This window comes from Rhinatrema bivittatum, chromosome 3 (genome assembly GCF_901001135.1).
Source record: "Rhinatrema bivittatum chromosome 3, aRhiBiv1.1, whole genome shotgun sequence".
NCBI lineage: Eukaryota > Metazoa > Chordata > Amphibia > Gymnophiona > Rhinatrematidae > Rhinatrema > Rhinatrema bivittatum.
The window spans coordinates 4,641,325-4,664,610 of record NC_042617.1 but is presented as its reverse complement, the minus strand read 5'-3'; the positions used below and the strand labels follow the sequence as shown (position 1 = coordinate 4,664,610).

The 23,286-nt window shown below is 47.1% G+C and overlaps 1 protein-coding gene across 5 annotated transcripts in view; it reads left to right on the top strand.

Annotated features, from left to right (window-relative positions):
* Positions 1–23,286, top strand: part of LOC115086663 (multidrug resistance-associated protein 7-like) — a 174,801-nt gene that overhangs the window by 104,905 nt on the left and 46,610 nt on the right. For 3 of the 5 annotated variants that reach the window (XM_029592826.1, XM_029592828.1, XM_029592825.1), the window contains exons 12-14: positions 134–373; positions 7,731–7,857; positions 17,931–18,123. In XM_029592826.1, the coding sequence (XP_029448686.1) occupies positions 134–373; positions 7,731–7,857; positions 17,931–18,123 (560 nt within the window). The remainder of the gene's footprint in view (positions 1–133; positions 374–7,730; positions 7,858–17,930; positions 18,124–23,286) is intronic. The other 2 variants (XM_029592829.1, XM_029592827.1) reach the window with 1 other exon arrangement.

Sequence of the window (23,286 nt, the reverse complement as noted above, 5' to 3'; positions counted from 1 at the left end):
GCAGGTACATCACCTTCCCCGTGGAGTCAGGAGCAGAAACTGATGCAGTGTAGTCATGCACCCTGCGCAGGGAAAGTGAGTCGCAGACTTTCTGTGCTGAGGTGAATTCCTCTCTTTCTTTTTTTGGCCTCAGAAATGCACGGGATGGATGAAGAGCAGGAAGCAGAGGAATATGGACACGAGCATCTGGGTGGCGTTCACCCCAGCGATGTGGAGGAAAGAGAGCCGGAGAAGGACTCCCACTACAGCGTGCATGCTGAGGACGAGGCGAGGAAGGAGGGCGCAGTGGCGTTCCAGGTCTATCGCTCGTACTGGAACGCAGTGGGCAGTGGGCTAGCTTGCCTCACGCTCCTCGCCTTCTTCTTGATGCAAGGTCAGAGGTCAAGCATCGCCCAGCTGAGCTGACATTGCTCTCTCTCTCTCTTTTAACTTCACTCCCGCATCTCCGTGAGGGCCCCGGTCAGGGGAAGCTCACGCTTTGCAGGCTTGTGGCTCTCACGTTAACCACATTGCAGCCTTATTCCGTTTTTAAATTCTGCTGAAGTTTTTCAGATTGTACAACTGCCTGGCGCTGGTGCCCTGGCGACAGAGGAGGCAGGGGCCCAGAGCTCAGGGGAGGGGGCTCGTCGCCGACCCCTTCAGCTATTTTATTCTTTATCTTCTTTCACTGGGGCCGCCTCGGGGAGGGGGTAGTACGGGGGTTTCACCGGACTTCTGGGGTTTCTTTTCCACTGGGAGGGGGCCCATGTTTGGGTCGCTGGGAGCATTGGGATGTGCATCGGCGCCCCGATTTTCCCGGGGAAAGTTAAGCTACAACTCCTGAAAGTGAGGGGGTGAGCAGTGCTATGTCATGCACATGACATTTCCTAATAATGAGCGGCTTTGCATGCAGCATTACCACACTTGTGATATTGGTATTTAAAATCCCGTGCAGTATTACCGCAGTAAGGCATTTACCCCCCAGCTAAGTAAATGACCCCGGATTGTAAGTCCCATGGAAGAGGGAAATGGCCCCTGAATCTGAGGCTCAGGCTGGGACAGGAGAGTAAGGCAATCAGAGGTCCCGTTTCAGATGGAACCATGGTTCTGCAGCTGACAGGATATCAGCCGTTCAGGCTCTCCTGAGTTTTCATCCCAAATCCTTTTACGAAAATATTCTAAGTTAGTCTACTGAGAAATCCCTCAGATTTACACATAATGGGAAGACTGTGCACTGCGTAATTTTATACTGAGCCTGAAAGTATATAGAGCTCATCACTCTAGCATACACCACACTCCTCCAGGTTTTCTACATGTATCTCCCCCCCAGCCTTAACCCTTCATGCAATACTACTAATATATATTTATAATCTATCAATCTCTGTGGCCTTGTGCACCAACTTTGCCCAATGTGAGTCATAGTAAGCTGGTACATGATGGTCCATTCAGTCTGCCATTCTTTTGGTCTACACTGCTAAGGATATATCCCAGCTGTCAGCCTTAAAGGATACCATGCCTTATTTTTATCAGTTCCTGTTGTCTTTTTCATTGGTTTTCTACCCCTCTGGGTAGAGGAAAATACAAGTTCCTGCACTTAATTCCAACACCCAGACCACCCCCCTCATGCCTGACCACCAAGTCTAAGCCTCACCAGAAATAGTGAGGCTGTTTCCTGGTACCCAGCTGCCTTGCTGGATGGTAACCACCCTCTTCCAACCTCCTGACATCAACCTGGGGGGTTGCAGACTGCAGGTTCCAGCCTGGCTACCCTGTGGCCTGTGGCCATGCTGTGTTGTTTCCTTTCTCACCCTCTTGTTTTATATTCTCTCCCTTTGCCTCTGCTCTTGAGAGGGTGAAGGATAAGCTATTTGCAGTGCTGCAGTCTCCCAGTCCAGTTCCTGACACTGTCACAAGCTTGCTTGGATTATACTGCATCACACGAAAGGTCCATCAAGCTCGGCATTCTGTCTCTGACAGTGGCCGGTCAAGGTTACAAGCACCTGGCAGGATCCCAAAGGAAATAGCCAATCCTTTTTGTTCATGTTCGGGGATAAGCAGTGGCTTTCCCATGGCTCCATGGCTAATAGTGATTTATGGTCTCTGGATCTTGCCCCTGTCACATGACAGGGGCAAGGCCTGGTCAGCATCATTATGAAAAATGGCGTCGACCAGGCCTGGGGTTAGAGGGCACCCCGGGCCCTCCAGTGAGTACTGAAGATGGCTTTTAGAGGTACAGCAGGCTGGGGGGGGGGGGTCTGCCTACCCTTCCCAGACCACCAAAGTTATTTTGGGGGGGTTGGAGAGTAGGGGGGAACTCTAGACACCAGGGATGGGGGAGGCGAGGAAGGAATTTGTGTGTGGAGAGGTGCTAAATCCAAAGGGGTCACTTTTAATGAATAAGAGGGAGGGATGGGGGAAGGGAGCAGGCAATCGCCATGCAATTGACTACAAATCATTTCCAAAATTAAATCTTCATCTCATCCCTGCTCACCCTGTCCCCTCAGCCTATTCAAATCAACCAAAGAACACATTGCACTTCCTGTAGTGAGAATTGTTAACACATCACTCGCATTAGGCCATTTTCTGGATAATTTAAAAATTAGAACATAAGAAATTGCCATCCTGGGTCAGACCAAGGGTCCATCAAGCCCAGCATTGCCACAGTAACTCCAATTCCAAAAAAGCAAAACAATAATCCAGATTTTTCAGATTTTCGTCCCATATCATCTCTTCCATTTCTCACCAAAATCATTGAATCAGTGATATTAAAACAACTTACATCTTTTCTTGATGAACAGTCCATTCTAATCCATTAACTTCACTACCAAAATGTTATTAATTTCCAGCACTGATATTTTCCACTGTGGTTTTGATTCCAGAACATCGTACATCACTGTTTTTCTGGACCTATCTGCAGCATTTGATACTATAAATCATCAAATCTTACTAACCCATCTGTCAAATATTGGAATATCTGGTACAGTATTTACATAGAAATGACGGCAGAAAAAGACCCATCGGCCCATCCAGTCTGCCCAGCAAGCTCCCACACTTATTTTCCCATACTTATCTGTTTCACTGACCACCAAGTTCAGGGCCCTTGTTGGTAACTGCTTGATTCAAATTTCCTGCCACCCCCTGTCATTGATGCAGAGAGTAATGTTGGAGTTGCATCAAAGGTGAGCATAAGGCTAATGGTTAAGGGTAGTAACCACTGCATCAAGCAAGTTACCCCGATGCTTGTTTACCCAGACTGCACAGATGAATGCCTTGTTGGATGTTGTCTGAATGTAAATCCTCTTTTCCTCACTTCCCCCTGCCATACAAGCAGAGAGCAACGCTGTATATGCTTTCAAAGTGATGTATCAGGCTTAATTGGTTTAGGGTAGGAACCGCCGTAATAATCAAGCTACCCCCACGCTTATTTGTTTACCCAGATTGTGAAGTTCAGTCCTTTTTGGTTGTTATCTGAATGCAAATCCTCTTTTCCACATTTCCCTTTGCCGTTGAAACAGAGAGCAATGTTGGAGTTGCATTAACCGTGCAAGGGATTTTTTGAGTAAGGGTAGTAATCACCAGGTAGTAGTCAACATTCCAGCAAGCCACCCCCATGCCTCTTCTCTTCATTCCCATCCTCTAGCCTTTATGGATCCACGGTGTTTATCCCATGCCCCTTTGAAATCTTTCACAGTTTTAGTCTTCACCACTTCCTCCGAAAGGGCATTCCAGGCATCCACCACCCTCTCCGTGAAGAAATACTTCCTGACATTGGTTCTGAGTCTTCCTCCCTGGAGCTTCAAATCGTGACTCCTAGTTCTACAGATTTTTTTCCATTGTAAAATGTTTGTTGTTGACCACGGATCATTAAAACCTTTCAAGTATCTGAAAGTCTGTATCATATCACCCCTGCTTCTCTTCTCCTCCAGGTTCTTTAATCTCTCCTCATAAGTCATTTTATGAAGAACATCCAACTTTTTGGTCGCCCTTCTCTGGACCACCTCCATCCTGTCTCTGTCTCTTTGGAGATACTGTTACGAATCAGAAGGTGGACCCCTGTTCCGAGGTAAAGTTAGTGCTACCAAAGAGAGAGTCAACCCTCTTAGGTCCCTACCGTCGGAGGGCAAAGCCTGGTGAATCAGCAGCTGAACGAAGACTTCGTCCTGGAAGCTCGTGGTCCCCCCAGGAGGAGCCCATGCCTTCTGTTAAGGATAGTAACTGCCGCTCCATGCAGGTTACCTCCATGTTTCTGTTAAGGGCAGTAACTGCCGCTCCATGCAGGTTACCTCCATGTTTCTGTTAAGGGTAGTAACTGCCGCTCCATGCAGGTTACCCCCATGTTTCTGTTAAGGGTAGTAACTGCCGCTCCATGCAGGTTATCCCCATGCCTTCTGTTAAGGGTAGTAACTGCCGCTCCGTGCAGGTTACCCCCATGCCTTCTGTTAAGGGCAGTAACTGCCGCTCCGTGCAGGTTACCCCCATGCCTTCTGTTAAGGGTAGTAACTGCTGCTCCATGCAGGTTACCCCCATGCCTTCTGTTAAGGGCAGTAACTACCGCTCCATGCACGTTACCCCCATGCCTTCTGTTAAGGGCAGTAACTGCTGCTCCATGCAGGTTACCCCCATGCCTTCTGTTAAGGGCAGTAACTGTCGCTCCGTGCAGGTTACCCCCATGTTTCTGTTAAGGGTAGTAACTGCTGCTCCATACAGGTTACCCCCATGCCTTCTGTTAAGGGCAGTAACTGTCGCTCCGTGCAGGTTACCCCCATGTTTCTGTTAAGGGTAGTAACTGCTGCTCCATACAGGTTACCCCCATGTTTCTGTTAAGGGTAGTAACTGCTGCTCCCTGCAGGTTACCCCCCTGCCTTCTGTTAAGGGCAGTAACTGCTGCTCCGTGCAGGTTACCCCCATGCCTTCTGTTAAGGATAGTAACTGCCGCTCCGTGCAGGTTACCCCCATGCCTTCTGTTAAGGGCAGTAACTGCCGCTCCGTGCAGGTTACCCCCATGCCTTCTGTTAAGGGCAGTAACTGCCGCTCCGTGCAGGTTACCCCATGCCTTCTGTTAAGGGTAGTAACTGCCGCTCCGTGCAGGTTACCCCCATGCCTTCTGTTAAGGGTAGTAACTGCCGCTCCGTGCAGGTTACCCCCATGCCTTCTGTTAAGGGCAGTAACTGCCGCTCCGTGCAGGTTACCCCATGCCTTCTGTTAAGGGTAGTAACTGCCGCTCCGTGCAGGTTACCCCCATGCCTTCTGTTAAGGGTAGTAACTGCCGCTCCGTGCAGGTTACCCCCATGTTTCTGTTAAGGGTAGTAACTGCCGCTCCGTGCAGGTTACCCCCATGTTTCTGTTAAGGGTAGTAACTGCTGCTCCGTGCAGGTTACCCCCATGCCTTCTGTTAAGGGTAGTAACTGCCGCTCCGTGCAGGTTACCCCCATGTTTCTGTTAAGGGTAGTAACTGCCGCTCCATGCAGGTTACCCCCATGTTTCTGTTAAGGGTAGTAACTGCTGCTCCGTGCAGGTTACCCCCATACCTTCTGTTAAGGGTAGTAACTGCCGCTCCGTGCAGGTTACCCCCATGTTTCTGTTAAGGGTAGTAACTGCCGCTCCGTGCAGGTTACCCCCATGTTTCTGCTATGGGTAGTAACTGCTGCTCCGTGCAGGTTACCCCCATGCCTTCTGTTAAGGGTAGTAACTGCCGCTCCGTGCAGGTTACCCCCATGTTTCTGTTAAGGGTAGTAACTGCCGCTCCGTGCAGGTTACCCCCATGTTTCTGTTAAGGGTAGTAACTGCTGCTCCGTGCAGGTTACCCCCATGCCTTCTGTTAAGGGTAGTAACTGCCGCTCCGTGCAGGTTACCCCCATGTTTCTGTTAAGGGTAGTAACTGTTGCTCCATGCAGGTTACCCCCATGTTTCTGTTAAGGGTAGTAACTGCCGCTCCGTGCAGGTTACCCCCATGCCTTCTGTTAAGGGTAGTAACTGCCGCACCAGCAAGTTACCCCCATGCATTTCCATTCTCTGCCTTTAGGGATCCACAGTGTTTATCTCATGCCCCTTTGAAATCTTTCACTGTTTTTGTCTTCACAACTTCCTCTGGAAGGGCATTCCAGGCATCCACCACCCTTTCTGTGAAGAAATAATTCTTGATATTGGTTCTGAGTCATCCCCCTTGTAGTTTCATTTGGTGACCCCTAGTTCTACTGATTTCTTTCCAAAGGAAAAGGTTTGTTGTTAATTGTGCCTCATTAAAACCTTTCAAGTATTTGAAGGTCTGTATCATATCTCCCCTGCTCCTCCTTTCCTCCAGGGTGTACATATTTAGATTCTTCAACCTCTCCCCATAAGTCATCCGATGAAGACCCTCCACCTTTTTGGTCACCCTTCTCTGGACTGCCTCTGTCTTGTCTCTGTCTCTTCGGAGATACGGTCTCCAGAACTGAACACAGTACTCCAGGTGAGGCCTCACCAAGGACCTGTACAAGGGGATAATCACTTCCCTTTTCTTACTCGATATTCCTCTCTCTATGCAGCCCAGCATTCTTCTGGCTTTAGCTATCACGTTGTCACATTGTTTCATCATCTTCAGATGTCCAGGCACTATCACCCCAAGGTCCCTCTCCCGGTCCATGTAAACATCCCTTCACCCTCCATCATATATAGCACTTTTGAATTACTGCACCCCAGGTGCAAAACTCTGCACTTCTTGGCAGTGAATCCCAGCTGTGAAATCATTGAGCACACTTCAAGCTTTCTGATAGGTAGATGAGATCTCGCATCTCTGGAAGACCTCCCTTGCATCAATCTCCAGCTCCTGTCCCTTTCAGTATTTCTCCCAGCTTGTGACAATACACAACAGCAAGAAAGCCAGACACTCCCCCGTGGTATCTCCTACAGCGCACTCCTAACCGCTCCCTTCCCTCCGGCTGCAGGCTGTAAGATCTTTCTCCTCTCTTCCAATATCTGTATTAAGTTTAGCACAATATCCATGAACATTCATCTGTCAGTCTCATAAGTGATATAAACTGATGAAAGATTCAAGGATGTTCATAAAAAGAGAACAAGAAAAGCCATGACATCAAGTTCTAAATGAAGAACAGAAATCTAGCCCCAGCACCACCACCACTCCCACGCCCTGAAAAGCAGTGATGTCTCATTCTCAGAACAAATAAAATTAAAGCAAAAGATGGGAAGAGGCTGTCAGCCAACCCCACGCTCATCTCAACTTCTTAGGACGTCACACAAGCAAAGGCGGCATCCAGGTGAGATCTTTTCCTCTCCCCGTGCTTCCAGTCTGTGGTCTCACAGGCCTTGCCCAGCTGCTCCATAACTCTGGCTCCCCTGTCTTCACACGTGCAGCGTCCGGTGAGAGCCTTAAGAGGACGCCGAAAGAAAATTGGTTTTCTAACAAATGCACGGTCTTTCCGCTTTCTCTTCCTTCATTTTCTGTGAAGCTCCAGGCTCTGACAGTAATTTCATTGCTGTACATCCAGGAAATTATCTGCCTTGGATTCTCCGGTTCAGCCTCCCCCTCTTTGTGTCTGTTTCTTCCCCCGCCCACATTAAAGAAACAGAAGGATCTATAGATTTATTTTATATTTTTAAAGTAAAAGGTGCATTTTTAGTTTAGAAATATAAAATTATTCTGTAGCTCTTTTAACTTTCCGGATGTCGTACAACAATATATTTGTCTTTTCCCAGTTGTGCATGCACATCTGCATGCTGGGATTCATAGACTGACATCTCTGTCTCTTTCCCAGCTTCTGAGAACATCTCTGCTTGGTGGATGTCATACTGGATCTCCAATCTGCGAAAGAAGAGCAAAGGAAATGCCTCCATGATTGACTTCTCACCTCAGTTGCTTCTCTTCTCACCAGGAAGTCTTGTGTAAGTAAGGTAACTCATAAATAAAGCGTTACTGTTACGATTGGCAGCTGCCTCACTGAGGATGCCGCCATGACCCCAGCTTAGGCATGTGCGTGCCTGACAGCTGATCTCTTAAAGGGCCCGTGGCAGGAAAGTCCCTGTGACACCTCCTGATGATATCCCACAGCCTCCAAATATAAGGGCTCCTCAGACTGCTAATCTTCGCCTCAGCCACGGGTCGCCTGCATTACCTGCAGTGTGTGTTGCCAACGTTCCTGTTCCTTATTCTATCTTTCAGCCTTGCTTTACCCAGCCTTGCTTTGTCTCATCTTCCAGCCTTGCCTTGCCTTCCAGCCTTGCCTCATTCAGCCTTGTCTTGTTACCCAGTCCATCCTCGTTCACCCTGTCTTCTTGGTCCACGTCCTCATTGTCTCATGGGTGTCCATGTCTCTCTCAGCTTGCTCCACCGGGCCTGACCTCTTGCTTGGACCTGACCATGATTGCCTGTTGCCTGGACTCTTGGCATGACCTCTGTCCCAGAGCTCTGCCTAAGTTCTGTCGGCCACCAGAATCCAAGGGCTCAACCCAAGGGGGAGATAGCTGGTGTAGATGAAGCCCATTATAAGTCTATTTGCGCGCTGTTGCTGTAGGCCTCGGGGGTTTGCCCTGAAGACACTGCTTCAGTTGCTGCTTCTGTCATGGTGGTTATCTCTTCTCCCACACACCTCACCCAGTAGCTGTGATGGTGTTGTTGGACTTCTGCTTTCCTACTCCTGTAGATTTCAGCCCCTTCTCCCACCTGAATCCCACTCTTTTTCTTCCTTTGAAGCCCATTCCATCTACCTATCCACTCCTCTACCTCTCTGGGTAGCTGTCATCAATCAACCCCCTGATAAATCTCCCTCCTCCTTTCTCACTGACTTTGATTCCTGGCTTTCCTTCTTCATTGATCCATCTTCCTCTTCCCTTATCCTTGCTGACTTTAACCTCCATCTTGATGACCCCTCAACACTTATGCCTCAAAGTTATTTTCTTTAACCTCTTCATTTGATCTCCAACTCTCCTCTACCATCTCTGCTCACCAGCATGGCCACTGCCTTGACCTAGACTTTGCTTCCAATTGCTGTCTCTCAGACTTCACCACCTCAGTTCTTCTGATCTCAGACCATCACCTGATAAGTTTCACATTAGACCACCCTCCCCCACAGACTCGTCCAGTCACCACTTAACACCTTTAGGATTCGAGTGAAAACAATAGGAATCGGATGATCACATGAAGCCCTTTATTATGTGCCCGACTCTGGCCGAGTTTCGCTCATAGAGCTGCCTCAGGGGCAACTACAACAAAACAATATGTCAATAAATATCACAATTAGTAAATAAAAAAATTAAAAACATTGAAACATGTATAGATGTACATACTCAAATCATAAATACATGTATAAATGTAAAAAATAAATAATATTAAAACATGTATAAATGTACTTATCAAATCATAATATACACTACATGTAAAAATGTAAAAAAGTAATCAACAAACAATGTACTTAAAAATATAAACTTACAAACATATATAATTGTACAAACTCATGGATGATACATAAATAAAACATAAGATGTATTGCAACATTAAAATAGTGTAGACAGAAATTACAAAATAATGGAACTGGAGAGGCTGACTGATTCACATTGGAGTTCATGATAAAAAAGTAGATTGGAGTCTGCATATATTATATCATTAATTATATAAATATCGATCTTACTTCAATTGGCAGGGTTTGAAACAATGCCTGCTGGGCTGCTGTCACATGTACACTGTCACTGAATCACGTACAGTATTATATTAATTCCTAGATAGAAATCAGAAGTAAATATACCATGTCATAGGAACAATAACTGAACATATTTGGAAATATTACTGAATACATCCAAATCTCTTAATTGCCTAATCATACAATTAACTAAATAGCTGCATGTATTTTGGATTATCTTCACAATTTCATGGTCAAAATCAATTCCTGATACATTGTAATAATAAATAATAATAAACCTGATACATTGTAATAATAAATACTAAGTAAACCAAAACTTTGCAGCGTCAGATGCTTCCAATTTTTCAAACCAATCACACATCGCACTTATCACCCACTCAATCCGACACAATCATATGCAGTGCTAACGAACACAAACACTATGGGTTTTAATATAACTAGCTGCACACTTACTGCCAGCAACTACAAAAAGCTGTCAGTTTAAGTCTAAGTAGCGATGCTCAAAGATATTTGGCGCCAAAACATACATAGCTATATGCATCAAAACGGTTCACCACTAGCGCATATTTATGATTTTCAAAGCATAAGTAACAAAAATAACGAAATACAATGACATTATACCAATGGTGTGAAACATAAGAACGAACCATAGCTATTTTTTGATTAGTGTATATCAAATCCTTAGACGGCTCTTAACCGGAGTGCTATTTTCTAAAGGACAAATACGTACTTATTATTTTCCATTGTAATAATAAATACTAAATAAACCAAAACTTTGCAGCGTCAGATACTTCCAATTGTATCTAAGGAAGTGCTAGTGTGCAGCTAGTTATATTAAAACCCATAGTGTTTGTGTTCGTTAGCACTGCATATGATTTTGTCGGATTGAGTGGGTGATAAGTGCGATGTATGATTGGTTTGAAAAATTGGAAGTATCTGACGCTGCAAAGTTTTGGTTTATTTAGTATTTATTATTACAATGGATCAGGTTTATTTATTATTTATTATTACAATGTAGCAGGAATTGATTTTGACCATGAAACTGCATGGTATGTGAAATAGAGAGATATGCATTTTAAATGAAAATAATAAGTACGTATTTGTCCTTTAGAAAATAGCACTCCGGTTAAGAGCCGTCTAAGGATTTGATATACACTAATCAAAAAATAGCTATGGTTCGTTCTTATGTTTCACACCATTGGTATAATGTCATTGTATTTCGTTATTTTTGTTACTTATGCTTTGAAAATCATAAATATGCGCTAGTGGTGAACCGTTTTGATGCATATAGCTATGTATGTTTTGGCGCCAAATATCTTTGAGCATCGCTACTTAGACTTAAACTGACAGCTTTTTGTAGTTGCTGGCAGTAAGTGTGCAGCTAGTTATATTAAAACCCATAGTGTTTTTGTTCGTTAGCACTGCATATGATTGTGTCGGATTGAGTGGGTGATAAGTGCGATGTGTGATTGGTTTGAAAAATTGGAAGCATCTGACGCTGCAAAGTTTTGGTTTACTTAGTATTTATTATTACAATGTATCAGGTTTATTTATTATTTATTATTACAATGTATCAGGAATTGATTTTGACCATGAAATTGTGAAGATAATCCAAAATACATGCAGCTATTTAGTTAATTGTATGATTAGGCAATTAAGAGATTTGGATGTATTCAGTAATATTTCCAAATATGTTCAGTTATTGTTCCTATGACATGGTATATTTACTTCTGATTTCTATCTAGGAATTAATATAATACTGTACGTGATTCAGTGACAGTGTACATGTGACAGCAGCCCAGCAGGCATTGTTTCAAACCCTGCCAATTGAAGTAAGATCGATATTTATATAATTAATGATATAATATATGCAGACTCCAATCTACTTTTTTATCATGAACTCCAATGTGAATCAGTCAGCCTCTCCAGTTCCATTATTTTGTAATTTCTGTCTACACTATTTTAATGTTGCAATACATCTTATGTTTTATTTATGTATCATCCATGAGTTTGTACAATTATATATGTTTGTAAGTTTATATTTTTAAGTACATTGTTTGTTGATTACTTTTTTACATTTTTACATGTAGTGTATATTATGATTTGATAAGTACATTTATACATGTTTTAATATTATTTATTTTTTACATTTATACATGTATTTATGATTTGAGTATGTACATCTATACATGTTTCAATGTTTTTAATTTTTTTATTTACTAATTGTGATATTTATTGACATATTGTTTTGTTGTAGTTGCCCCTGAGGCAGCTCTATGAGCGAAACTCGGCCAGAGTCGGGCACATAATAAAGGGCTTCGTGTGATCACCTTTAGTATTCTCCAAGCTGTTGACTCTTGTATCTTTTCCACTACTGTTTTATCTTTCCTTTCCTCCACAGCATTGTCTGAAACTGTTGATGCAGCAGTTTCTTCTTACAACACTATACTTTCTTCAGCCTTAGACACTCTTGCTCCTCTTCTTGACTGTCCTGTAAGGCGCACTAAATCCCAGCCTTCGCTCACCCCTAAAATTTGCTACCTATGTTCCTGTGCCCTTTCTGCAGAATATCTGTAGCTAAAATCCCGTGCCCATGTAGACTTTATACACTTCAAATTCATGCTGATCACTTTCCAGTATGCATTGCACTTGCCAAACAAGACTACTATGTTCATTTGAAAAACTCTCTTACATCTGACCCTTCCATCTCTTTGCCACTCTAAATTCCCTCCTCAAATTTCTCTCACCTCCCTCCTTCCCTTCTCTCTCTGCCCAGACTATGACTGACTACTTCCATGACAAGATTCACAAAATTAGTGTTGATTTCTCAACTATTTCACCTCTACCTGCCTCTCCCCCACTTCTTTCCTCTACCTTTCCCCTAGCTTCCGCCATTCTCTCCTCCTATCCTGAAGTCACAGTGGAGGAAACTGCTCATCTTCTCTCTTCCTCCAAACTCACTACTTGTTCCTCTGACCCTGTCCTCATACAATTCTTCATCTCCATCTCCACTGAGGTCATCTCTTCCATCTGTCACATCCTCAATCTATCACTCTCCACTGCTACTGTTCCTGCTGCCTTCAAACGTGCTGTAATCATACCACTCCCATATGTATACTAAGCTTTCAACATCTTTTAATAACCCACGGGACCTGTTCCATTCCATTAAACAAGTTCTCTCTCCGTCTTTCTCTGCTCAAATTCTGCCCCCAGCAGATCAGGGTCTCAACATGGCCAAGACGTTTGGGTGCTATTTTTCCAGAAAATTAACAATATTCGCTTAAATTTTTCCATTGATACTGGTCCATTATATGATCTTTTTTTCTGATGGATGAGATGGGATACGTTTTCAGAAGTATCTCAGATAGAGATTGTTCAAATTATTTCAAACTTGAATACTGCTACCAGCCCATTCAATTTATGTTCCACTGCTCTGTTGAAGACAAGTCGCATGATACTGCAGAATATATTACCAAACTAGTCATTTCTTCATTAGTCACCGGTAACTTACCCGACTCTCTGAACCGAGCCACAATTCGTCGTTCCGCTGGTCCCTCCATTATCATGAACTACCATCCCATCTCCTCCCTGCCATTTTTGGCAAAAGTAATTGAAAAGTCATGTTAAAAACAACTCTCTGATTTTCTTGATAATCATCATACACTCAATCAATATCAATTCGGATTCTGAAAGTTTCACAATACTGAAATGTTTCTCCTTTCAAGATTTGATACCATTCATTGAGCTTTGATACTGGATCACAATACAGATGTTAAGACCGTCGGTCGCAGATGGCTGCAACTGCTCTTACTCACAACCTGTGCTGCCACCCTCTCTTCTCTGGGTGAACTCGCGGCTGTGGCTAGCCACTCCCGTCGTGTGTCGCCCTGTCCTGGGACTCCTCATGGTGGCAGGGACGCCACCGACCTCCATGTTTCCTCCGGGCTTTCCTAGACACACGCGCACTACTCGGCCCACCTTTAAGGATGCTAGGGCGGGAACCCCAGGGGCATCTCCTCTGATGACATCACTAGTCCTGGACTCTTAAGCACCACCCGGGCCTGGCTCTAACTGACTTGGCATCGAATTCCCCCTTTGCTGGTTCCTGCTGCAGTTTCCTCGGACCCGTGGTTCTCATATCCTGTACTTCCTGGCTTGAGACACTCGTCGGGTAGCCGCTCCTCGGGGGCTCGCTCCTGTCTTTGGCTACCCCACTCCTCGGGAAGGCTCTGTGCCTCTGAAGCCCTGCCTGCCGGCTTCCCCGCTCCTTGGGGTTGCTCCTGGAATACACTGCTACTTGGGAAACTCAGCGTTGGTGTACCCCGCTCAGTGGGCCATTGCCATTCTACTTCAGTGTTTGTACCGTGCTTCCCCGCTCCTCGGGGCTGCGCCTTGTGTACTTCGGCGACTGTGCCGCTCTTCCCCACTCCTCGGAGCTGCGCCTTCTGTTCTCCCACTCCTTGGGGCAACACCTTGTGAACATCAGCAACCGTGCCGGCGCTTCCCCGCTCCTCGGAGCAACGCCTTGTGTACTTCAGCGACTGTGCCGCGCTCCCCAGCTCCTCAGGGCAATGCCTTGTGTACTCCAGCGACTGTGCCGCGTTTCCCTGCTCCTCGCAGCAATGCTTTGTGTACTTCAGCGACTGTGCCACGCTTCCCCGTTCCTCGGGGTAACGCCTTGTGTACTTCAGTGACTGTGCCACGCTTCCCCATTCCTCGGGGCAACGCCTTGTGTACTTCAGCGTCTGTGCTGCGTTTCCCCGCTCCTCGCGGCAACGCCTTGTGTACTTCAGCGTCTGTGCTGCGGTTCCCCGCTCCTCACGGCAACGCCTTGTGTACTTCAGCGTCTGTGCTGCGTTTCCCCGCTCCTCACGGCAACGCCTTGTGTACTTCAGCGTCTGTGCTGCGTTTCCCCGCTCCTCGCGGCAACGCCTTGTGTACTTCAGCGTCTGTGCTGCGTTTCCCCGCTCCTCGCGGCAACGCCTTGTGTACTTCAGCGTCTGTGCTGCGTTTCCCCGCTCCTCGCGGCAACGCCTTGTGTACTTCAGCGTCTGTGCTGCGTTTCCCCGCTCCTCACGGCAACGCCTTGTGTACTTCAGCGTCTGTGCTGCGTTTCCCCGCTCCTCGCGGCAACGCCTTGTGTACTTCAGCGTCTGTGCTGCGTTTCCCCGCTCCTCGCGGCAACGCCTTGTGTACTTCAGCGTCTGTGCTGCGTTTCCCCGCTCCTCGCGGCAACGCCTTGTGTACTTCAGCGTCTGTGCTGCGTTTCCCCGCTCCTCACGGCAACGCCTTGTGTACTTCAGCGACTGTGCTGCGCTTCCCCGCTCCTTGCGGTAGTGCCTGCGTGCTTTGCCAGAGACTCCATTGGGCTCCCCCGCTCCTTGGGTAAGACTACGTCATTTTTCCTGTGCTGACTCTCCACGTGGCTCCGCCCCTCGGGGTTGGCGCCTTGGCACTCCCCCTGTACTCTGCCTCGCATTCCCTGCTCCTCGGGGCCTGCTCTGCGCTCCACCACAGTGAGTTCCTACTCTGGTGATTGCAGCCATATCCCAGCCTCTTTCTCTCCGTACTCTCTGGGCTGTGTCATCTGCTGCTACAGATCTCGCCTCCCGACGGTGAGGCCCAGTGGAGCTCCTCCCCGTGGGCGGTACCAACTCTCGCCTCGGGCCTAGGACCCATTAACCCACGGATCCTAACAACAGATTGTTTCTTCTTGATATTTCTGCAGCCTTTGATACTGTTGATCTACAATTGGTTTCACTCTTATCTTTCTCGCCATACTCAACAAGTCATAACTGGTTCTCATCAATCCTCATGGTTTCCTCGTTCATGTGGTGTACCCCTAGGCTCATCTGCAGTATTATTTAACATCTCGCTAGCCTCTGGGTACACTATAGATTATATGCAGTTTATATTCAGTTCTTTTCCCCTCTGAAATCATCCTGGGATCAAACTCAAACATTTGCTTCACTTTTGTATTTCTTCAGTCCAACACTGGCTCTGCTCTAATAAACTTTCACTCAACCTTAACAAAACTGAAATTCTCATTCTTTCCAGGTTCCCATCTTTCCCTGTTCCTTCATTTACCGCACTTAATGACTATGAAACACATCTTTCTGACACGGTGCATACTCTTGGTGCTTTGATTTACCCTTCACTCTCAGTGCCTGCCCACATTAACTCACCGTCTCCTTCTCTCTGTTTTAAACCTCATCAGACATTTAAAACCTCTGATTTCCAAACTCTCCTTCCGTCATTCATGTTTTCAAGCTTAGACTACGGTAATTCACCGTTAACCAGCCTTCCTGCTTATATTATTAGACCACTTCAGATCTTGCAAAATGCTGCCGCTCGTCTCGAGACTAATACAACCATTTGAGAGCATTTTACAGCTGTTTTGCAATGTATTCATTGGCTTCCAGTTTCCTGTCACATCCAATATAAATGAGCAATCACTGTCCATAACTTACTGAGCACTGTCGCCTTCCCATGGAAACTTTACACAGTCTCCCGATCATTGCACTCCTGCAGTCAGGATCTCCTGCACACACCCTCCACAAGGCTTGCCCCTCTTAATGAGACCAGGGAGGGGGCATTCTCAGCTGCTGCCCCTATCCTCTGGAGCTCCCTTCCAACAAATCTTCTTTGATCATATTATGATCACTATTGCCAAGCGGCCCCACCACCGTTACCTCTCTCACCAAGTCCTGTGCTCCACTGAGAATTAGATCTAAAATTGCTCCCTCTCTCGTTGGTTCCTGAACCAATTGCTCCATAAAGCTATCATTTATTCCATCCAGGAACGTTATCTCTCTAGTGTGTCCCGATGATACATTTACCCAGTCAATATTGGGGTAATTGAAGTCTCCCATTATTACTGCACTACCAATTTGGTTAGCTTCCCTAATTTCTCTTAGCATTTCACTGTCAGTCTCACCATCTTGACCAGGTGGACGGTAGTATACCCCTATCACTATAGTCTTCCCCGACACACAAGGGATTTCTACCCATAAAGATTCGATTGTGCCTGAGACATTTACCCAATCAAGATCAGGGTAATTGAAATCTCCCAGTATTATTGAATTGCCTAATTTCTTAGCTTTTGTAATTTCTGTTACTCTTTCACGGTTTGTCTCGTCATCTTGGCCAGGTAGCAGATAGTTCTCCTCACTGTTGTGCTCTTCCCATCACACCTGGAATTTTTGTGCAGAGATTTCTCAGTGCATTTTCCCTCCTCTTTCACTCCTTTGCCATTCTTAACCTATAGCTCCACTCCTTCGCCCGTTTGACCTGGCCTAGCATTTTGATATAATTTGAATCCTGGTAGCACAGGGTCCCAATGATTAAATCCAGACGTGGTTGTAATCCTTCATAGCTTAATCATTATAGGCCATTTTCAAACTTGCTATTTATGTGGGAGGTTTTGGAAAAGATTGTCTTTTCTTAATAAAATGACTATTTCGCACCGGAGGCAATCTGGTTTCCATCAGGGATTTAGCAGTGAAACTGCACTGGTAGCCATGGTTCATGAGATGAGCTGAGGAAGATGCTGGCAGAGCTGCTTTCATTGCTTTGCTGGGTATGTCAGCGGCTTTTGGTTCAATAAATCATCCAGTTTTGTTTTGAAATGGCTTTCTTCCTACCTCTCTGGTCTGGGGTTGCCTGCTTTCATCTGTTTGGAGACCCCAGGTTCTAGTTGATTCTGTCTGGAGAGGTAAACAAGGGAGAAAGGAGAAAAGAAGAGTAGTGAGCCGAGATGTAAGCTGGAGGTAAAATGTGAGAATAGCGCCCCTCATAGAAGGAAGCGGAGGTGGTGAGAGCCCCTGAGAGTAACACCCAAAATGTTCAGAAGTGAAAAACGTATCTCCTTACGTGCCCCGGCGTGAGTAGGGAGCTTCCCTGGCACTGCTGGGACCCTGAGGAGCTGCTTTTTACCTGTCCGCCCCTGAGCACGTTCACCTTCCAGATTGTCGCTGGCACCCCTGTCATTTGCCCATGTAAATGTGATAAGGTCACCCAGGCGCCTGCTTTTCCTCCCCGCAACCTAAGCGTGCCCCCAGGGACGCCTCCTCACGGTGTGGTCCAGCACGCAGGCTGGTTTTCCGCCTAACTCACGTCAAACATTGCTCTCTGTGCATTCACGCTGCAGCGCAGGGCAAAGCGGAGCTCGACTGGTGGCTCGGCTGAGGTTGCTCTGGGGGAAACCACCGATGATGTTACCAGCTAAAAAGGCAATGTAGAGGGATGCGGCTACGCCATTAGAGGAGGGCACGGTTCCTGCTCCCCGGCTCTGTGTGTGAAGTAAATGGACGTTTTCTCCAGCAGGTCCAAGGCCCCAGCGGCAGCCGCAGCCCCGAGGAACAGCTCTTCGGATGTGAATTTTTACCTCATGGTGTACGGCTGCATTGTGGCAGTGAATTCCATCCTGACCATCTCCCGGGCCTTTCTCTTTGCCTACGGGATCATCCGAGCTTCGACGGTCATTCACAAGAGACTGCTGAGCAGGGTGCTCATGGTAAGCTCCTGGAAATGTAGGCACATTTCTTTATTCATAGGAAACGGCCTAAAACTATAAAGCAGCCAATCCCAAAAGAGATCACCGGCACAAGCAGATTTTACTAGAGGGAATTTTGAAGTCACCCTTAACGTGATCCTCACACATACATATAGGGATAGCAGACAGTTTCGTGAAGTCCCTCATACTTTATAGGCTTAACAAAATGAATTTTCACCGTTAACTGGGTTGCTTCTAAGCTAGTAAAGTTTATAAAGCATTTTCAGTCTGCAGCTCATAGGCCCCACTGCCCATGCTGCCTCCTGCAACGTCCAGCACATGCACGAGGGCTGGACCACGCAGCAGAACATCTGGGGGGGCGACGGGGACCTTCCATTGTTTGAAAACAGCAGATGGAGTTCAATCCTAATGAGAGAGATACCTGGCCAAGAATGAAGCCGATGAAAGAAAACACATATTCGGCTGGAGGGGATTCCGTAACTAAGCTCAGGAATGTTTAATGATGCAAAGTGATGGAGCTACTAAGGTGCTGTCCTCAGGCCATGATGCCCGAGATATTCGCAGTCCTGACGGCTTGCATCTTTAAACATTTGGTAGCCTAATAACAGTGGCCAATCCAGGCCATAAGAACCTGGCAAATACCCAAACACTAAGAAGAACCCATGCTACTGATGCCAGTAATAGCAGTGGCTATTCCCTAAGTCAACTTAATTAATAGCAGTTAATGGACTTTTCCTCCAAGAACTTATCCCAAACCTTTTTTAAACCCAGCTACACTAACTGCACTAACCACATCCTCTGGCAACAAAATCCAGAGCTTAATTGTGCGTTGAGTAAGAGAGAATTTTCTCCAATTATTTTTAAATGTGCTTCTTGCTAACTTCATGGATTGCCCCCTAGTTCTTCTATTATCTGAAAGAGTAAATAACCGATTCACATTTATCCATTCTAGACCTCTCATGATTTTAAAGACCTCTATCATATCCCCCCTCAGCCGTCTCTTCTCCAAGCTGAACAGCCCTAAGCTATTCAGCCTTTCCTTATAGGGGAGCTGTTCCATCCCCTTTATCATTTTGGACACCCTTCCGTGTACCTTCTCCAGTGCAATATATCTGTTGCGACCGTGACCTTTGGATCCTGTTGCGACTGCAAGGCCTAGGGATCCTGTTGGAGGTGTGGCCTATGGCTGGTGTTGAGGGCACAGAGGTGCGGTCGCTAGCTCATGGGAGAGCGTGAGCCCTTGAACTATGGCACACTGTGGGAGGTGAGAGCATGCAAGCATGGGCGGAACAGGACAAGGCAGGACTAGAACTAAGGCAAGGAACTTTTGGAACAGGAACACGGCAGGATCAGCCCTTTGCTGGTCTCAGGAGTAGCCCTCCGGCCACTCGGAAGCCCTTCCAGACCCGCCGCTTGGGAACAACGAGTGCATTAGGCCAGACGGAGGCTGAGGACTGTTGTGTCCGTCGGTTCCCGACGCCCTCTCTGCCCTCCTTACCTCTTTGGCGCCTCCCTCTTCGCCCGCGGGAAGATTGGCTGCCACGGCGTTCTTCTGCCGAAGTTCTCCGGCGTCCCCGGACTGGCTAGTCGCTGCAACCCGCCATGTTTTCCTGGAGGGCTAGGGGCGCGCGCGTGGCGCAGCCCCGACTGAAGTACCGGCGATGGCGCGAACCTCGGGGGCGTACCCCTAAGATGATGTCACTCGCAACGGATATATAAGGTCTTCTAATTTGCTAACAGATTGAGTTAGCAAAGGTTTGGTTTTCACTACCTAAGCTACTCTGCCTCCTCGGACTTACCAGGGGTACCCGCTCCTCGGGGGCCTCGCTCTCTCTTTTGCTTTTCAGGTCGCAGTCTGGAACCAGTACTCACTCCTTGAGGGCCCTCGTTCCCAGATTCACTCGGTACTCTCTTCTGCCTGGAAGTCATCACTGCCAACTACATCAGTGAGTTACCATCGCTCTCTCAGAGCTTTCCCTGGAACCAGGTACTCGCTCCTCGAGGGCCTATACTTTCCAGCTCCTGGGCTTCTATGAGACATTGTGTGAATGTTACCATCGGGTTTGGTTCATGAACTCTGCATACCCTGCCTACTCACTATATTTCAGTTTCTCTACAGCTCAGCCTCCAGGGATCGCTGTTCCAGTATCTGAGGGACTACAGCCCAGGCGGGCATTCCAGCTCACTACTGCCACCTCTGGTGGTTCAGTATACTATCTAATAAAAGAAGTGTGTGTCTGTCTCCATACTCTGAGCCTGACCGGTGGTCCCTCTCGGGATCTTCTCCCCCGGGGGCGTGGTCATCTGCCACTGGTCCAAGGATCCACCCACAACTCTTCTAAATACCAACAGATTGCTAGCTCCCTAGCAATCTGCTAACTCCGAAAACAACAAGGACTTGGAACTTGGAAGGTTCAGACGAGGACTTGGAACTTGGAAGGTACAGGTGGGCACTGTCCCTCAGGGCGCCCTATACAGCCCCCCATGGGCTGGTCATGGACCACCCTGTCCGCTTGTGCGCCCTACACAACCTAGGAAGGCTGGTTGCGGACCATGTGGAAGTGGGACAAGCGCCGGAAGGGGATCCAACCAAACGAGGCTTCAGTGACCGGAAACAGGAACCAGATCTATATGGATTTACCCTCGGGATGGCCATCTGGAGGACTCAAAGAGCTGGCAGACTCGGAACTTGGAAGACTCGGAACTTGGAAGACTCGGAACATCAGGACTCCTAGACATCAGGACCAAGGAACATCTGGAACATCAGGACATCTGGACCTAGGACAAGGCAACGAAGGAGCTCCGACAAGGAACGAGACCAGGAAATTCAAAGACATGGAACGAAGAACCATTTTAGACAAATGAAGACCATGGAGGACCTTGACAGGCAAGGAAGAACATGGACAACCATGGATTCCGGTACGAAGGCCCTGAGGAACAGGAACTGAGCTCTTTTATAGGGCTGAAGGAGGAAGTGAAGCTGATGAGGACTTCCGGTGGGGCTGCGGGCTTTTCCCACCGCTGGCCCATTAAATCAGATGAAGAGGTGCAGCCACGTGCATAGAGGAGGGCCCAGGGACTGCAGCAGGACCAAGGACAGCGGCAGTCTCCAGGCCACGAAGAATGAAGGAGCAGGCCCCGACGGAGGCACTTAGGCCATGAAGGAAGGTGGATGTGGAGGTGGGTTCCTGCCACGAAGAGGAGCCCCGATGGCAGCACTCGGGCCGCACAGATGGAAGGAGCGGCGGCGGCACTCCTGCCGCATAGAGATGAATCCCGACAGCGGCAAGGCCGCAAAGAAGGACAGCAGTGGTGGCAGACTCCTGCCGCATGAAGAGAAAGTGTGCGGCGGCATGCAGGCCGTGAAGAGGGGATCCTGGCGGCACCTCCTGCCACGATGAAGAATGGCAGCGGCCCCTCCTGCCGCACAGGGCGGCACCTCCTGCCACGATGAAAAATGGCAGCGGCCCCTTCTGCCGCACAGGGCGACGTCGGACCGCACGGAGGCGGCAGCAGCAAGCCAGGATGGCATAGGCCACCACAAGGGAGTCCTGTGGTGTCAGGCCCGTAGTGGTGGAGTCAGGCAGTAAGTGAGGGCCTGCTCATGGGATGGGCTCCGCGAGCAGGATCATAACAGCACCCCCTCCTCAAAGCCTCTCCTTTAGCCTCTTCTCAATGGCTGAAGGCAAGAAGGCATATCTTCTGTACCAGCTGGGGAACTTGGGGGTCCAAACACAAGATGTTCAAGGCTTGGAAGGAGCTGAAGCGATGAGGCGAAGCAACATACTGAAGACAACGTAGACACACGATGAAACTCAAAAGACATGACCCAGGTAGAATTGGAGGCACTGAAGTAACAATAGCATCTTAAGGGATAGTCCAGTTCAGGTTATTATTAAATCAAGACAAGAGTGAGGAACACCTCCACATCATCTTCTTCTTGAGGCCAATAGCCAGATAGTAGGTTTAAGGCATCACAGTTGGAATCTTGGATGCAGGATGGTGTGTCAGGAGAATGCAAACCTGCAGATACCACTTGTTTGAAGAACATTGGTACAAGGAGTGCCAGATGGAGCTAGACGGTCCAACAAACATTGCTCAAAAAATGGAAACTGGTCTTGGGGTATTTTGTACTCCTTGAAGACAGTTGGTACATGGAGTATTTATTTATTTATTTTATTTAACAGTTTTTTATACCGACCTTCATAGTAAATTACCATATCGGATCGGTTTACAGTTTAACAAAGGGAAAACAACAAGAGTAACAAATTCACGTAAATGAAAGATAACAATAAGTAGGAATAAGTCAAAAATTACAATCAACAAGGGGAGAGAACTTGGAAGCTTGCAACAAGCTGGAAGGAAGATAGGCCGGTAAAAGAAATTTTACCATAGAAAGTACAAGTTAAAAACTTAAAGACGGTGTTTTAACCTTAATGTCTCAGAGTAGCGGTTGACAGATGAAATGAAGAGATTCACAGGATTACTGAACTCAAATTCTTATAAGGCCAGAATGGATGAGAGAAGTTCCTTTAATAAGGTTGAGAAGAAGGCTGCATCTCAGGAATAATCACATATTAACATGGGCTCCCATACCGCGAAGGGTTGCTCCATAAGGCATTAGATGGTCAAGAGAATTAATTGCCCAGCTTTATACAAGAAACCATTTCTTGAAGAGGATCTCCAGAGTAGTGATAGAAGCAATCTATTAGACTCAGATCAGATAAGCTGCTTTAAGACAAGGGATAAGTCTCCAAAAGGCAGGGCTTGGAGACAGAGAAGGATTCTAGCAGAATCTATTGGACGCTCATTCCCATCATAGGTGGATAGTGAGAGCAGATGGTAACACAGGTTTTTGCGAAGACAGCCTATAAAGGTGGAAACAGTTGAAGGCTGGCAAGATTCATTCATCCTTGAAGAGCCATCCTTAAATGGAGCAAGGGGTCCTTCCTGATGGAAACTGAGCTGAAGGACAATGTGAACTTTCCAGATAAGCCTGAAGGTGGCGATCACGGACCTTGTCTAGCAGTGGAGACAGCATCAAATAGGCGGATGAGAACAAGTCAGATTTCCCAATCCGGACTCTAGCAGCTCAGAAGCTGTGCAAAGGATGCCAGAAGGATGATGGTTTACAAGCTGTGGATTCAAGACAACTTGCCATGG